We start from the raw sequence: 16586 nt of genomic DNA on the forward strand, positions 1-16586 counted from the left end.
CTTTCTCTGAAATCTATAGGTTTTAGAGAGTTGCCCACAGCACTGAGAGGATGACCTGACAGTATATGTCAGGAGAAGGACTTGAACTTGTTTTCTTGATTTTAAGCCCAGCTCTTAAGCCAGCACCCCATATGGCTTCTTTGAAGAAGGATTAGGATTTCAACAGAAAATGGGGGGTGGGGGGGTGGAGAAGGATAGAGGGAACATTCAGAGTTAAGACACAGGAGAATACCAGTCTTTGGCAAGATGACCAGTTCCCCTGCATGGAGCATAGGAGATAAGTCTAGGAAGCCAAAGTAGTGCACTATTGGGGAGAGCCTTGAATGCCATGAACAGAAATTTGGTAGGCAATTGTGAACCACAGAAATATTTTGAGTGGAGGGGTGATGTGATTTTATCTTTACACAACAAAGGTTAATTTGCTAAGGAGAATAGATTACAGAGGGCAGTATATTTTATAACAAACAAGATAAAAAAAAAATTCAAAGGGCCGCAGGACTTCTATAGTAGTTTTTAGGAAGATCTTGCTTTCCCTTGCTGATCCTCATTGTCAGTTCTCAGGGTTTGATCTGAGGAAGGAAACAAGGTGGGAGCCACAGAGTCTAGGAATACAACTAATGGCCACAACTGAATTCTTCTCTTGTGTTCTACTAAATACTACTTACAATGGTCTGACTCCTTGGAGGAGCAAAGAACATTGTACTTCATACCTTTCTGAGATCTCAGATTTTCACTGTTCCCCAGGAGAGATCTGCTTTGTGAGCATAGTGATGCTTCTGTAGTCCTGCCATTGGCCAGTAGGTATTAATCTTTGGGGAGAACCTAGAGAATGAAAGAATAAGGAGGTTAGAGATGATCAATGATTCTTGCCTTTGGTCTGGAAAATTCATTCTTAGACATTATTTGGCACACATCTCACTTAGCCGCCTAAAGTATTTCCTTCCAAGTTCTCCCAGCTACAAAGGGTTTTAGCAACATGTACTTACACATTGATAAACTACGAGCACAATTACAAGTACTTCGTAGAAGTCAAACCCTTTCAAGATAAGGACTAGCAGTGGAGGCAACTATCAGACACACCAAGATAGTAAAACACCGATGTATAGGCATGGCACAGGGGAAGGACAGTACAAGTAGGCATACAATGGGGACAAGTTCAAGGCAACCCATTTATAAGAGCCAGCAGCTACTCCAAGACACTACCATTTGGTGCTAGGATCTGGTCACCTACTTCTGTTTGGGAAGAGCATGTTAGGGTTGGATGAACTATTGTACGAAGGCTCCTTGGAACCTTTTCATCTGCAGTATTGAGATACTCCTTCCCTTCTTGTTCAATTGTGTGAATGGATGTTCCCTAGGAGCTGGCCCATTCAGGTCTGAATCCAGGGAACAGAGTCTTGTTTGTGTGTGAATGGGAGAGAATGTCTATTTATAGGCTATAGGAAGACCCAACTAGATTTTGCAAGGGGTAGTCACTGCTGAGGATACCTGGCCCCAGACTAAGTAAAATAAGTGGGTCTTGTCTAAGAGTATAACTCTGAAGATCCCCCCATATCTGCTCATTAAATTACTCTGGCCAAGAAGTAAGTATTCTATGAAGTGTTGACATATTAACTTATTGAGATAATAAATATTTACCAAACATCTCCTGGGTAACTGACCTGACCTGCCAATCTTAAGACCTATGCCCTGCCATGAAACTCCATGGTCCCCTCAACACCATCAGGTAATGGGAGTTTTTAAATGTATATGTTCTACTAAGATGGAAAACATCTGTTGCTTTCTCACCAAGAACAGGAAGACAGGATTGTGCCTGCTCAACAGCAAGGTACTAGAAGATCACAGGTGATGTATAAATGATTTTCCAGAAGTCAATTTATATACTGAAAATATGAAGCATGTGGGACAGAGGCTGCTATTCAAGTAACAAGTTTTCTTTCTAAAGCTTGGTTCACTGTTTCCAGTGAGCTGGAATTGGGGGCTACGCCACATGTCATGGGCCCTGCCATCTCATTCCTATTCCACAATCCCTGGCTGGGCTGCAAAATCATAAGAGCTACTCATGAGCTGATCCAACTCAGCAGAAACCCAAAGTCATAAATGTTTTGCTTTTGCTTTTCTTTTCTATCATGTCTAATCATTGAACTAATCTGGACAAAGGGTGACTGGGAACAGATGAAAGAGAACCACACCCCTGTTTTGTTTTGTTTAATTTGCTTTGGTTTCCACCCACCACAAGTTCTTTTCTTCCCCTCTCATAGTGTGGGCGAAATGCCGAAAACTTCGACCGGTTTTTCACCCGCCATCCACCCGTCCTAACACCTCCTGACCAGGAAGTCATCAGGAACATTGACCAATCAGAATTCGAAGGATTTTCCTTTGTTAACTCTGAATTTTTAAAACCTGAAGTCAAGAGCTAAGTAGCTGTGTAGATCTCCGTCCTCCATTTCTATCATGCAATCCCAACAGCTGTCTTGGTGATCTTTTTCATTGCAAAGTTGCATTTGTGATTTTTTTTTTGTAGTCAGACTAGAGTGACCATATTTCAGAGCCATAAGTGTTTTCAAGTAGTTAAGAGTATCTCTAGCATCTGGGATCATGCAGATGTGGTGAATAAAATGGTACAGCACATAAATGCACATTATCAAATTGTGCTCAGAGTTGATTCTATCCCTATGTTAGCTAACCAACCTGGTCAAAAGAAAGGAAACTTATCTTTCACTTCATATCCCTTGTTCTCCCTCATCATTTTAATAGATCCTCCAAGTTAGCTAAGGATCCAGTTGACCATTGGGTAAGATATTTAACCCAACAACCTGAGACCACTTTAGTAGACTAGCCTTTTTCTTGTCCTAGCAGGAAAGACTGAAGCATTTAGCATTTAACTTGTCCCATGATCCATATGTATCCTAATATTTGAAAATTTCCCTTTTTTTTCCAAAGAAAATAATGAGATCTTAAAACCACAAAAGGAACCATATTCCTTTTTTTATCTATGAACTAAGATTACATATTCTCCTTTAAGGGTATGCTTTTCTATTTCTATGGTAGAACTGAGGGAAGAATCAACTGTAAACAGGCATTTCAGCTAGATTGTCATTCTCTAGCCCATCCTCTGCCATATAGATAACAAATCCTGCTGCTGGTGATCTAATATGGCTGCTTGTTACATTACTGTCATGATGCTTTTGCTTCCAAATAGCATATATCCACCACCATCTCCAAACTACTTGAAAAGGGCACTTTGGAACAAACTCTTGAAAGCTCATGGTCACTCTAGTTAGCTCCCTACATAACATGGTTTTACATTACATTCCAAACTTGATTTTCTTGGGGGGAGGGGGGGTTGATTGTCATTCAAATGCCAAAACAATTATTCACTTTGTTATGCGTGCTTCAAATATGTGTCCAAAATGTTATTAACAACAATGAACTGCTATGATTTTAAAAAAGAAGAACCATGTGAAATCTAACCATACCTGTAAAAAAAGAAAGTGTCGGAATGGATTTTCATGCAGATACTTGCCTTTGGATATAGGATTTGTCTGGATTTGTTTCTGCCATTGGGAAGATAATTAAGAGCTTTGGGGAGGACAAGTCTCTTGAAACAGTCTTATCATTTCCTTTTATGATGTTTTGTGAGATGTTTGTGCAAGTGTCAGTTTGTATTGGTATGCTTAATATCTGTAATGTGCCAATTTTTTTTTCAGTATTGAGATATAATAAAAATGGAAAGAAAGAGAATCAAAAGATAACTACTCTCTTTGATAAATGCTGACTTGTGCTATAGTTTGGGGCTCTCTGATGCCATGTACCAGCAGAAAGCCAGATGAGATAGAAAGGTGCAGGGTCATGTAGCATTCAGAGGGAAGGAAAGAAATTTGGACACTCACCATAGAACCTGGAAGCCCACATCAGAGCACAGTTAAGTCGCCAAAAAGGAATCAGTTAGAAGTTAAAGTGACCAAATTTAGGACTCAGATAAAGACCCAAATCCCTCAAAACTAGGTTCTTCCTTTTCTTGTTACTTATGTGACACTGAGTTAGTCTCACTGAGTCTCAGTTTCCCTAGATGTAAAAAAAAAAACAAAAAACAAGGGAAATACTGCGTACCTTCATGGAGCTGTTGTGAAGATCACATGAGGGAAATCAGATATGAAAGAGCTTTGTAAACCATACAGTGCTACGTAAATGCCAGTGTCAAACACAGTTTATCATCATCATCATCATCATCATAATTATTCCCAGCCACATAACCTCTTAGGGCTCTGGGCCACTCTCTAAGACAGTACACTCCAATTGGTAGAAGGAGTTTACTCATCAGAGAGTCCCATATACCTGTGAAATCACAGGTCCAGTCTCTATCACTATCCCAGTCTTAACCAGTGTCAAAGGCCAGACAGAACAGCCTACAGAAGTTAAAGGAGAGATTTTCAGGCCTAGTGGGCCCTTGTGTAGGGGCACTGGCTTTGGCCTTGTGGTCTCAGAGATAGATAGAGTAAAATTGAAAGAGTGAGATAAAAAGCTCACAAAAAAAAGAAAAATAGGCATTCGTAATCAAGATTCCCTCTCTTTTCCTAGCTCTGTCACTTTTGATAGCATGTTTCCCATGTCAGTTGGAAGACCAGGGACAAGAGTACCCAATTCCCTAATTTTATCCTCTGTTCACTGATTCCTTCCCCAACTTTTCTCAAATTGCCTTGGTTTCAGCATTTTCTTCCAAGAGAGCTCTCCTTCTACCCCACCCCTCTTGCCCCAGGTAGACATAATGCTTCTTGAATGACCCAGCAACCTCAAAGTTACTGGCGACATGGGGTTCTCAGCTGGAGGTAAAACTCAGGAAGTCCCCTCACAGAAATGTTTCTATTCCACAGTGAAATCAAGCAGAAGACAAGTCAGTCAAAGCCCTCTGTGTTCCTTCCCCTCCTTCTGCCTCATATCATTTCTCCTTTGACCCTTTTCCATGGGCTCTTGCTTTTCCCATCTGCTCCTTTTTATGTGGATTTCTCATTCTACCCTTTATTGCTTCAGCTTTTTCCTGCCCTGTTTTCCATCCTCTTCTGCATCACCCCTTCCTCTCTTCTTGATTTTCTTTCTCATTCCCTCAGGCTTGTCCTTTTACAGGCTATTCTTGCTTTTCCTCCTCAGAATCACAGAGGTTAGACTGTCAGAGTTGGAAGGGACTTTAGAATATAACAACAACTAATTGCAACTGCCACTTACATAGCACTTTTCAGTTTTCAAAACACTTTGAAATATATAATCTCTTTGGAGCCTCACAACAAGCCCGTAAGTTAGGTGGTATATTATTAGACCCATTTAAAGATGAGGAAAAAGGCTCAGAGAGGTAAAGGTGCTTCCCTAGGGTCACACAGCTAGTAAATGGAAGAGCCAAAATTTGAACCCAGGTCTTTTGATTCCAATTCCAGTATGCTTTTCAAAATGGCCTGAATCTTATAGCTAGAATGTTAGAAATGGAAGCAAAGATACCAGAATACTAGAGGAGGAACAGACTATAGATCAAGAAACATAGAATTAGGACTAGAAAGGATCTTGAGGATCAATTAGTCCTGCCCTTTCATTTTGAAGATGAGGAAATTGAGAACCAGTGGGGAGAGCGACTTGTCCAAGGTCACTAAACTAATCAGTGGTAGAGTAAGGACTAGGATTCCAATTCTTTGACTCCCAAGTTCAGTGCCCTTCTCACAGCACCACCTCCTTGCCTCTGGTCCATGGTTGATCAGGCACCAGCCCCCAATCTCTAGCTGAACCAGGGCCCCGGAGGATTTGCTGAGCTATGCCCCATCCAAATCCTCCCCAGGGTCGGAAGTATGTGGGGAGGGGAGATTACTGTAATTTGTTGGAAAGAGTAGAATCACCGAATTTTAGAGATGAAAATGATCCCTGCAAAGCATTGATCCCATTCCCCTCCTATAGATGAAGTAGAGGCAAACGGAAATGGTGATTTGTCTTTGGTCCCATAGCTAGGGGCAGAGTCACAATTTGAAACCAGTTCTATGTGGGCCAGTAGAGAGAACCAGGTGTTCTTTTCACTATTCTCTTCAGAAGCTTTGAATAATGAGGCCAAAGTAGACACAAGAAAACCATTCCCTAGCCCCCATGCTGTACATCAGGAAGAATGAAGGAGATTGGATAGAAAAACCTCCCCTGGTCAGACAGGAAGTATTCCCATGACCTTTGGAAGAGTTCCTGTGGGTGCAGCCTCTTACTGCTACCTCCCAAACTGGTAAAATAAGTGCATTTTTTCCTTTGATGAATGAAGGGACCCAAAAGTTATTGAAGGGGAATATTGAAGAGTTCACTGGGGATAGAAAACCTAAGCTAACACTCCCAAATGACCTCCCTGCCAGCCCCAGCAGCCCTTAGCTTGGGTTTTCATATACTCCCAGCATCCCTTAGAATCAATCAGTCCACAAGCATTTATTTGCACCTACTTTATGTGTCAGACATTGTGTTGGTATGGAGGATAAAAAGAGAACAATGAAATAGTCCTGCCCTCAAGGAGCTTATATACTACCAAGATCCAGAACTTCTAAAAGATCATCAAGGGCATTTAGAAAATCCGACCAACAGCACCAAGGTAAGATTTCTTATCCTTGAGGAGAAAAAAAATGTTCCAGAATTCTGCTCATCTCCTATAACCCTGAAATCTATTCTTCTTTTGCTCTTTCTCTTCCCATGACTTTATACCATGGGATTTCCTTCTCTGCCATCACTGCCTATAGTCTAGGCAGTGGAAAAATACTTATGGTTGAGAGCAATAGAATATTAGAACTAGAAGAAAAATTAGGAACCAATGAGATCCCAAAACTCATTTTACAGATAAAATGAGGTCCAAAGAGAAGTAACTCTTCCAAAGTTTCCGAAGGAGTTAGTGGCTTTTCCTTTGTGAGAAAGGAAGGCAGTCCTCCATAACAGATACTGCTGCTTCTTCATTTAGGAAGGGCTAGAGTCCTTAGTCCTTAAAGTTCATTGAGACTCACAAAATGTGAAATATCTGTTGTATATTGGACTTTTCAACATAGAATGTCAGAGCTTGAAAAGACCCCAGAAGTCATCTAGTTCAGAAATGAGGTGATTTGCTAGCCATTAAGACTGCCAGGACTACCTTGGTCTCCTGACATCCAGTCCAAAATACACAAAACAGAATTTCAGATTTAGCACTTGGCCACATCTACCAGCTGACAGGTTCTTGGAGCTCTCAGAATCTTCACCTGGCTGTTCTTTCTGATTAGACTATTTGAACTGTTAGTTCCTTTGAGAGTTCTGATTTTAGAGTGGCCATCTGGCAAGGATGATCTCCATTGATTCATATGAAACGTGTAACAAAAGAACCAATTTGACATTTGCAAATGTCAGATGTCCACTATCGTGTGGACAGCATTGGGAGAAAAAAATATTTCTTTAGAATTGTTCCTCAGAGTCACGATGTTCCCTCCCAAATTTAACCAGTGCCTTAATTGTTCTATTCTTAGGAATATCTGTGTAGGTTGAATTAATCTCTATGGTAGTTGCCTTTCTTCTTCAGCATATCTCATCACTCAATCTCTTCCTGGTCTTGCTAGTAGTACTGTCATCAGAGGGCCAATGAATTTTGAAAGGAAAAAACTAGGGAATCTTAGCAGGAATTTTTTTTTCAAGGATCCAGGTTTTATACCCATAAGCCACATTCCTAGTAATGAGCCTTTCCAAGTGAGCTAAGCTATTCCCTGGATGACAAGTATCTGAAATTTACAGGTACATAATCTAAACCCTGACTAAAGCTAAGACTCCCAAAGGTGCTGGAGAATTGGCTGAGTTGTTCTCTTTCCAAATATTCCTCAGGGCATAAGATTATTGACTTGATTTGGAGGAAGAGTTGGGAATACTTATTGAAGTCTATTGAATATGGTGTAAAGAGCCCAAGGTCACCTCCATGCCAATGGGGTACGAAAGGATGTATGACTCTAGTAGAAGATTAAGGATTCATACCTGGCAAATATCTTCCCTTCACATTAATATCTGTAAATACATGCAAAAAGAAATGGGAATCTCAGAATTCAAAGGGACCTCAGAAGCTATCTAGTTTAAGCTGTACTTGAACCAGGACCCTCACCATGACATTCTTAACCAGTGGTCACGTGGCCACTTTTTGAAGACATCCCGCGAAGGGGAATCCACTGTGGCTTAAGGTTAGTCCTTTCTTCTTTGGCTTAATCATAATTGTAAAGTTCCTCTTAAACTTAAATTTACCTGTTTGCAGCTTCTACATACTGCTCCCAGTTCTGCTCTCTGAGGCCAAGCAGAAAAAGTCGAATCCCTCATTCGTGTGACGAATAAACACTGGAATGCAAATTTCCTGCCTTTAATTTTTCTGTCTGAATATTCCTAATTCCTTCAACATCCTTTAACATATGTGATCTCAAGGCATTTCACCACCCTCATGCCTTCTTCTGGATGCTCCCCAGTTTATCAATTCCTGAAATGAGCCAACCAGAACTGAATGCAATATGTTTGGTGCAATTTGACCAGGGAAGAAACAGTGGGACTATCATTCCTAACACTATATCAGTCTCAAAAACTAACAATGCATCAGTTTTCTTGGTTGTTTATTAGGCTGGTGACTCATAATGGGCTCACAAGCCCCTAAAACTTCCGTATCTTCTTTCAGAAATAGCCAGATCTCCCACATCTAATACTTGTGAAGTTAATAATGACCCACAAGTGTCAACATTTACATTTGTCCTTACTAAAAAGAATTGTGTTAGCTTTGTTCCAATGCAATCTCTAGTCCATAGCTTTATAGATCCTGTCTCTGTCATCTATGATGTAATCTATCCCTCCCAGCTTTTAGGTGGCCCACATCCAAAAATTTGATAAGCATGTCTAATCTACACCCTTAACCAGTCAATGATTTTTTAAATGTCAAAAAGCACATGGTCAGTCACAGATTTCTGATTCACTACACTGGAGACCTCCTTCCAAGCTGACATTAAACCACTGACTCTGGGTCTGCCTGTTCAACAGGTTACAAATTCTCCCATCTGTGTTATCATCTGGACCACCTATCTCCACTTTTTTTTTCACAAGAATAATATGAGGTTTTGTTAAATGTTCTGCTAAAATCATGGTAAACTATATGTACAGCAGTGCTCTGTTCTACGGAATCCAGTAGGTCTGTCAAAAAAAAGAAATTAGGTTCATTTGACATGACCTATTCCTGATGAAGCCATGCTGGAGGCTGCTTTTCCTAAATGTTCACTAATCATCCTTTTTTAATAGTCTGCTCTAGGATTTTTTCCAGGCATACAAGTCAATTTCCCTGGCCTATCATGTTCAAGTATCACTCTATTTCCTCTCATTTAAGAAAAGCATTGCCCTTCTCCAAATCTGCAACACTCCTTCCATTCTCCCAAATCTTTCAACTTGGACATCAATTCCCTAATTAACCATTTTTGTTTTGTCCTTTTCAGGCCAAAGATCATTCTCTTTGGGGGGTGGGAAGGGGAACAGAAATAAAAATCAAGCAGCTCTATATTTTGACATCTTTCATCATTCACCCCAACCAGTGGTCCTATACCACCATTGATCCTAATCTTTTCCCCAAATACAGCTAAAAGATCCCTTTTGTTGTTCTTAACTTTCCTTACCAACTTCAGCTCGTTCTGAACTTTAGCACACCTGTCAGAATTCTTACAGGACCACATCACATTTGGTATTCATCCTCTGTTACCTGCCTTTGCTCCTACCTTCTGCACGTCTTTTTTTTTTTTTTGAACTGCTTGATGAATCCAGCTTAGACAGCTCTTCCTATTCTTTCTCATCAGAATGATGTCTTCAAAACTTCATCCTCAAGAGCTTCCTCTAGCTCCTAGATGAACTTGTCCCATAGACTTTCCCCATAGGACCCTTCCTCAGAATCCTTTGAAACTCGCTTTCGAAATTTTGGATGTATATCTATCTGTCTTTGGCATTCCTCTCCTCTAGCACAAATTCTGAGACAGAATTGTCTCTTCCCTGCAAGGTTTCCATCTTTTCTAAACCAGCTACTATTTTCTCCTTGTTGCAAGACTCAGATCAGAATAGAAGTTCCCCTCATTTATTCCTCTACCTCTTGTAGGATGAAATCATCATTAGGTACATTTAAGAAATTACTGAAAGCTCTGCTTAGTCTAGTAAATATCCAGATAGATAATTGTAGCAGACTCCTCCCCCCATACTATCATGTAATTTCTCTGTGTCAGTTTTGTGATGCTTCCCAACTCTTATATTTCCTCATTTATAGAATCACAGATTTTGAGAATGGGAAGGAACCTCAATAGCTTTCCAGTCCAGTTCATACACAAAAGGAATCTCCATCAGAATGTACCCAACAACAGCTTATCCAACCTCTCCTTAAGACCTCCAAGGAGGAGGGACCCACTACTTCTCAAGGCCACTTACTCTTCCTTTGAACAGCCCTAATTATTAGGGAGTTTTTCCTTACACTAAACCTAAATTTTCTTTTTGCATTTTCCACACATTATTCCTGGTTGTGCCCTCTGGGACCAAGTAGAACATTATTATCCAGGTTTCTATTTCTTTCTCTATTGCTTCTCCCCAAAGGTTTCCCACTATGGTTCACCCACTCAGGATTGTGGATAGTCCTTACAAGAACATACCTTCTTATTTTACTAGGTTGTTCTGCTACCATCTCCTTTCTATCCATTCTGTACCTTACCAGAGTCTCTGGTTCCAGTCTCTGGTCACATCTTATCAAGTCTCAGTGATAGCTATAAAGTCAAATTTGTCTCCTTGTATTAGGATATTCAGTGGTCTTCATTTATCACCCACACTTCATACATCTATGTACAGAACACTAGGGATGTAGGCATTATTACTGGATCTTTAAAAAAAAAGCCAAATACAGAAGCCAAAGCTCCAAAAGATTAAGCAAGTCATTTATCTTATGGCCCTGGCATCCCTTAGTGTCCCCCTAAGAACAATTTCCCAAATTTTTCCAGGAAGAAATATGTCTACTTTCTTTTGTTTTAGAAAGAAGAGAAAATGATGAAAAACTGTCAGACTTTCCTTTGGACAACTGGAAATCCTGATCTTATGAAATGAGTCAGAGCCCTGAGCATTAGTGGGCTATGGAAACAATACAGCTAAAAGGGCAGAACAACCTATGATGGAGATGCTCACCTCACCAGGGCACATCCTTGAACCCTAGAAGGTGAAAGCTGACTGTTAGGATCATTGAACCCAATCCCTTCATATTACAATAGAGAACCAGAGCACGGCTATGCCTTTCTCAAGATCATACAGAGGGCTTAAAAGTAGATCTTCTCGTCCCTAAACCAATAAGAAAGTAACGTATGGATTACCTACTTTCTACCACATTACACTGCTTTCCAACAAAACAGTTCAAGGGAGGGAGCACGGAAGTAGACAAGAGCATCGTGAGATAGAAAGAACATTGGTTTAAAAGTCGATAGTCTAGACTATGTGACCTTAAATAAATCACTTAGCATATTAGGGTCATAATTTCCTCCTCTTCAGAATGGACAGGATTATTTCTAAGATTCCTTCCAACTTTTAGACATTTAACGATTTCTTTAAGAACGGAAGGTTAGTGAATGGAGTCCCAAAAATAGAATGGATGAGTTCATGGACCATTAAAAAGCCATAGAGGAGACCTTTTCAGAGGCCAAACTCTTTTGCGGTTCCTCTGGTTCAAAGGGCTTGTTCTGGACTGTTCCCACTAGAACTGTGTCCTATCAGGAACATGCATGAAAGACCTGGGTACCATGAACACTGACCAATAAGATGACAAACCCGAGCTACTAAAGAAAATCCAGAATTTAGACTCTAGGAAAATCCTAACCTACACCTACTGCTTTTGAAAGGTATCGTTATGTCTGGGCCAAGGTTAAGGGCTCACAATATGACACCAAGTCATGTGAAATAATTTGAAGTGGGTCCTCTTGAACATCTCAGTGCCATTCAAATAGAATCCTTTGTCTCAGAATTAGAAAGTAACTTATGGATTACCAAATAAACCAACCCCTAACTGTATGATGAATCCCTTCTAAAGCATCCCAAGTGGTCACCCAGTTTCTGCTTCACCATTCACTACCCTGAGAGATAGCCAATTATCATCAGACAACCCTAATGATTAGAAGGTTAGGGGGCAGCTAGGTGGAACAGTGGATAGAGCACCAGCCCTCGAATCAGGAGGACCTGAGTTCAAATCTGCTTTCTGACACTTACTTGCTGTTTGACCCTGAGCAAGTCAATTAACCCTGATTGGGAAGGAAGGAAGAAAGAAAGAAAGAAAGAAAGAAAGAAAGAAAGAAAGAAAGAAAAGAAAGAGTTATTTCTTATATTAATGTATATGAAAATATATCTCCCTACAGCTTCTTTGCCTTGGTTCCAGCTCAGTCCCTTAGGATCTCGCAGGACAAGTCTGTATAGAATAATTGGGAGTTGGTGTCTCATACCAATTAAACAGCACCAGGGAGGGAGGGTCTCCCAGCCATAGTCCAAGCCCCAGGCTCACAGTGTGATATCACATGGGATGGAATGGGCTAATGGAATAGTAATTGTTAAACTGCTTGGCAGTCCCAACCCTTAGTCACATTTCCATGATGTAATGCCAGGTGTTTCCCTGCATAACCCTTTCTAACTCCTCCCATCCTGTGACTGTAGACAGTCATCTTTCCCAGCCCATATGCCTCGCAGCTATTAGCTCATTTGATCTCACAGTGCAATCCTTGAGCCCTGGGAGTTTTCCTAGCTTGTGGTATGTGAAGAGTAGGGAAAAGAGAGCCAGAGGAAGACTACATGAACAATGGAGGTTAAAAGTTTGAAAAGAACAGGTAGTCATATTCACCAGAAAAATTGTTATTCTCAGCTGCCATCAAGTTAGGTGATCTGCAAGGCCATATTCCAGGATAGGATTCTTTTACAGGCCAAACTTCTGACAAGAAATTGAATTGCCCTATCCCTCCATTTCAAACAATTCTGACAACACCTTGCATCACTGGCCATACACTAGCTGAGACTCTCTCTTCTCAGGAGCAGCAGTGAAACTCAGCTTCCTGACCCTAGGTGGTCTACCTGTATTGCTCTAACACCATACTGGTCCCTAGCCAGAGGATTTGAGTGACCAGTTTATAATTAGATCTTTGGCGTCTAGGGCAAGCCTGGCTGTTAGAGTCAACATAATTCATGAAATCTAGTCTCAGCTCTTTCATTAACTCCACTGGGTGACTTTACACAAGTCATTTTACTTCTCTCCTCATCTTCAGTTTCCTCATCAATCAACGAGGATGGTAATAAATGATCTACCATCCTCACAGGGTTGTCCTGAGAAGGAAAGTAGATATTAGCCATGTAAGGGTTTTGGGAGAGTTCAAAGCTCCATGCAGGTGCTAGGGGGTTTAGCTCCAACTGAGATACTCTCTGGTACAACTCAGGGGGCAAACTATAGCTCTTTGTTAACCGACTGAATTTTAATGACTCTGAGGAGGCTATCAACCTAATTAAAATAATAACCTCAGCTCAGTGATTGATTTTGTTTAAGGGCCAATTTTGGAGACAATCCTATTTAGTAAAGCTTACACATCTGTAGCTTATTTCCATTTGGGGCTTTTGTTACTACTAATGTGAGTGCTATTACCTAGTCTTGAATGCCCTTGGAGGAAATCTCCTGCTTTGTGCCGTCCCTATAGTTGCCAGCTGAAGCTCAGCGCAGGCATCACTTGGTTTCCCATGTGGACACGTGGGCAAGCCTCAGTACAAAGGAAACTATGGCGCTAAAGCTGGGAAGTATCTTCTGACGAATGCTTCTCATCCTACTGAACAGCTGAATACAGGGGCACCAAGACGTCCTCCCTCGGCACTCAGGGCAATAATCAAACATTTTCTTCCCCTGGGGAATGCTGACCCATGATTATTTCCAGTAACTATTTTGCATGTTGCCAAAAAAAAAAAGTTTAAAAATAATTCCACTGGAAGGACAGAACAAAAAGGTGTGTGTGTGTGTGTGTGTGTGTGTGTGTGTGTGTTTCTGTCTCTATGTGTGGACAATTATATAAAAACAAAAAATATCACATTACAACCTTTCATAATCCAAGAAGATTCTATTATATTATCTGTTATAGAACAGTTTCTGTTTGTGGTTCGTTCTTTGTTTGTTTGTTATTTTGCAAACTTCCAATCTTGTTTGCTTGAGTGTCCTGTATTGAAGTGAATCCCGAATGCAGAATGGAAGTTCCAGTATCATGCTGCTGTGTCCGTTACCCCTGACAAAAACACTGATACCTCCTGCTGTTGCATCCAAGAAGGTGTCAGGGGCATTTCTGTGTCTTGTTTCTTTCCCTTCTCACTCTGTGTTCATGTGTCTGCTTTCCGTTTGACAGAGGGACAAGCGTGATACGTCCAACTTCGATAAAGAGTTCACCAGACAGCCTGTGGAGCTCACCCCCACTGATAAACTCTTCATCATGAACTTGGACCAAAATGAGTTTGCCGGATTCTCCTACACTAACCCAGAATTTGTTATTAACGTGTAGACGAGACGCGTAACCCTGTGGTCATGCCCGAAGTCGGCGACATCAGACCAAGTTGTAAATAGGAATTCTAGTCTTCCGGGGTTTGTGGTGCACATGCCACCGTTCACCATGTGGAGAGATTGTTTTCTGGGGCCTCTCTTTGTACGTGTATCTTGCCAGTTTGTTTTCTACATTTGAAAATGTTTCATTTGGAGTAAAACGCATTAACCTAATAGCAAGAGGTCTAACTTTTCCAACATCTAATCCAAACTTAGTTATGCATTGAATGAGCAAATATATATATATATATAGATATATATATAGATAGATATAGATATATATATAGATATATATATATATGTATATTCCAACTCCTGTGTCTGGTCCCAAAAATGCTTCTGTCTTTGTAATTTTTAAAATCAAAAGCTGACATTCTGGTAAAGTTTTTATAGTTATTCCACAGTGGTTTCTTGTTTTGTTTGTTTTTTTCTTTTTCCCTTTGAATGCTAAGCATGGTCGGTATATTTAAGAGTTATGAGTAAGCTTTGCTGTTACTGTGAACTTAGTATCTCTTAGAGGAACCTTTTGTTCAAGAAGTTGAGATGATTAAATCTGATTAATGTATTGAAGATGTACGCTTTACTCATTTCTATTTTTAAGTGCATTGTATATAGTATAACAGGCTTGATGAAGCTAACGTCTTCCTCCTTCACTCATAGGAAATGTATCCACTTGGCCATTCATTCTCTGTTTTTCATGTTTATTAATGACTCAGGTAAAAAAGTCTACACAGCACTAAATAAGAAAAGGGAAGGCCAACTTCTTAGAGCCAGAATGGCTCCTGGGGTATCGCTATCTGCAAATTGGCTAAATAGGACATTTCTATTTAAAAGGATACTTTCCCCTTTTTGCAGTCACCCTAGGGAGGAAGGCAAGGGGAAGGGGACAGCACAAACCACAGAACTGAGCCCACACACCTCTCTGTGAGGGTTTCCTTACTCTATAAAGGGTATACATCTATCTTCCTCTCTCCAAAGACATATTTGCCCATGAAAATCAGCAGGGAACAGTAAAGTAGTGGTCTCTAAAGGTCATTGGCAAGCAGTGGAGCCTATGCCTCATGGGCAAGGTTCCTTTTCACTGTTCCTCATTCTCCTTCTTTGTGAAATGTTAGGTTGGGGCTAGGTAAGCTAGAAGGGGCCTTGTGGCTCTGACACTCTCTGTTCTCACATTTCTTCTCTGGATCTTATATTCTTTTCTGACAAATCTGATGGATTCTTTTTCTTTTGGCCTATTTCCACCTTTCTCCAATGAGTCCTAAGAGGACGCCATAAACTCTTATGTAGCATGTAAAAATGAAAGTAAGCAGGGTAGGAGCTTCCAGCTAGGGCCTACCTCGCCTCCATACATTCCTCAACAGTCTTCCAGCCCTGCTCAAAATTCAGTCCTACTGCTATTCGTTTCTATTTTTTTTCTATATTGTTTTTCCCTTTGATTTTGTTTGTGAAGATGTGGTAATCCCAGCCTGGATGTACCATGCAAGAGGTCTCTCCTCCTGCCAAGGCTAGTAGGCAGTAGCAAAGAGCATTGCTGTCAGATCGAATGAATTGTGATGCTCTCCAAAGATGACTCACAATCCTCTCCACCCCCACCACTCACACACCTCATAACCAGTACAGCTCCCATGACTTAAGACCTGGACTGAGATGTTTATGCTTCTGTCTACACAGACACACAGACACAGATACACACACACACACGCACACACACACACACACACACACACACACACACACCACAGTTAGGGTCATCTTCTCAAAGTCTTGGTAGTGTTGCCCATTATAATTTGTACCCATCAAGATCAGAAGAATAGAAATTGAGGAGAAGAAAATGTATATATTCTCCTTGTGGGCTATTAAAAAAAACAGATTTTTGTCATTTTTCACGAATGCCAACGTTTTCCCACTGGACACATCTTCTTTTGAAATGATATATTAAGGGAGCAAGCTGTAGCAATCCTGGTGACTCTATTCTCCCCCATGTCCCTCT

General features: G+C 40.7%; 1 protein-coding gene across 2 annotated transcripts in view; it reads left to right on the plus strand.

Annotated features, from left to right (window-relative positions):
* PRKCB (protein kinase C beta) overlaps window positions 1-14827 on the plus strand; it is a 623945-nt gene extending 609118 nt beyond the window's left edge. Inside the window, exon 17 of one of the 2 annotated variants that reach the window (XM_027859746.1) lies at window positions 14406-14827. In XM_027859746.1, coding sequence (XP_027715547.1) covers window positions 14406-14558 — 153 coding nt within the window. In that variant the 3' untranslated portion in view covers window positions 14559-14827. Of the gene's footprint in view, window positions 1-2261; window positions 3751-14405 lie in introns of those variants that run through there. The other variant, XM_027859745.1, reaches the window with a different exon arrangement.
* The last annotated feature ends 1759 nt before the right edge of the window (window positions 14828-16586 follow it).

This window comes from Vombatus ursinus, unplaced genomic scaffold (genome assembly GCF_900497805.2).
Source record: "Vombatus ursinus unplaced genomic scaffold, bare-nosed wombat genome assembly UNPS02014171.1, whole genome shotgun sequence".
In the NCBI taxonomy this organism is placed as follows: Eukaryota; Metazoa; Chordata; class Mammalia; order Diprotodontia; family Vombatidae; genus Vombatus; species Vombatus ursinus.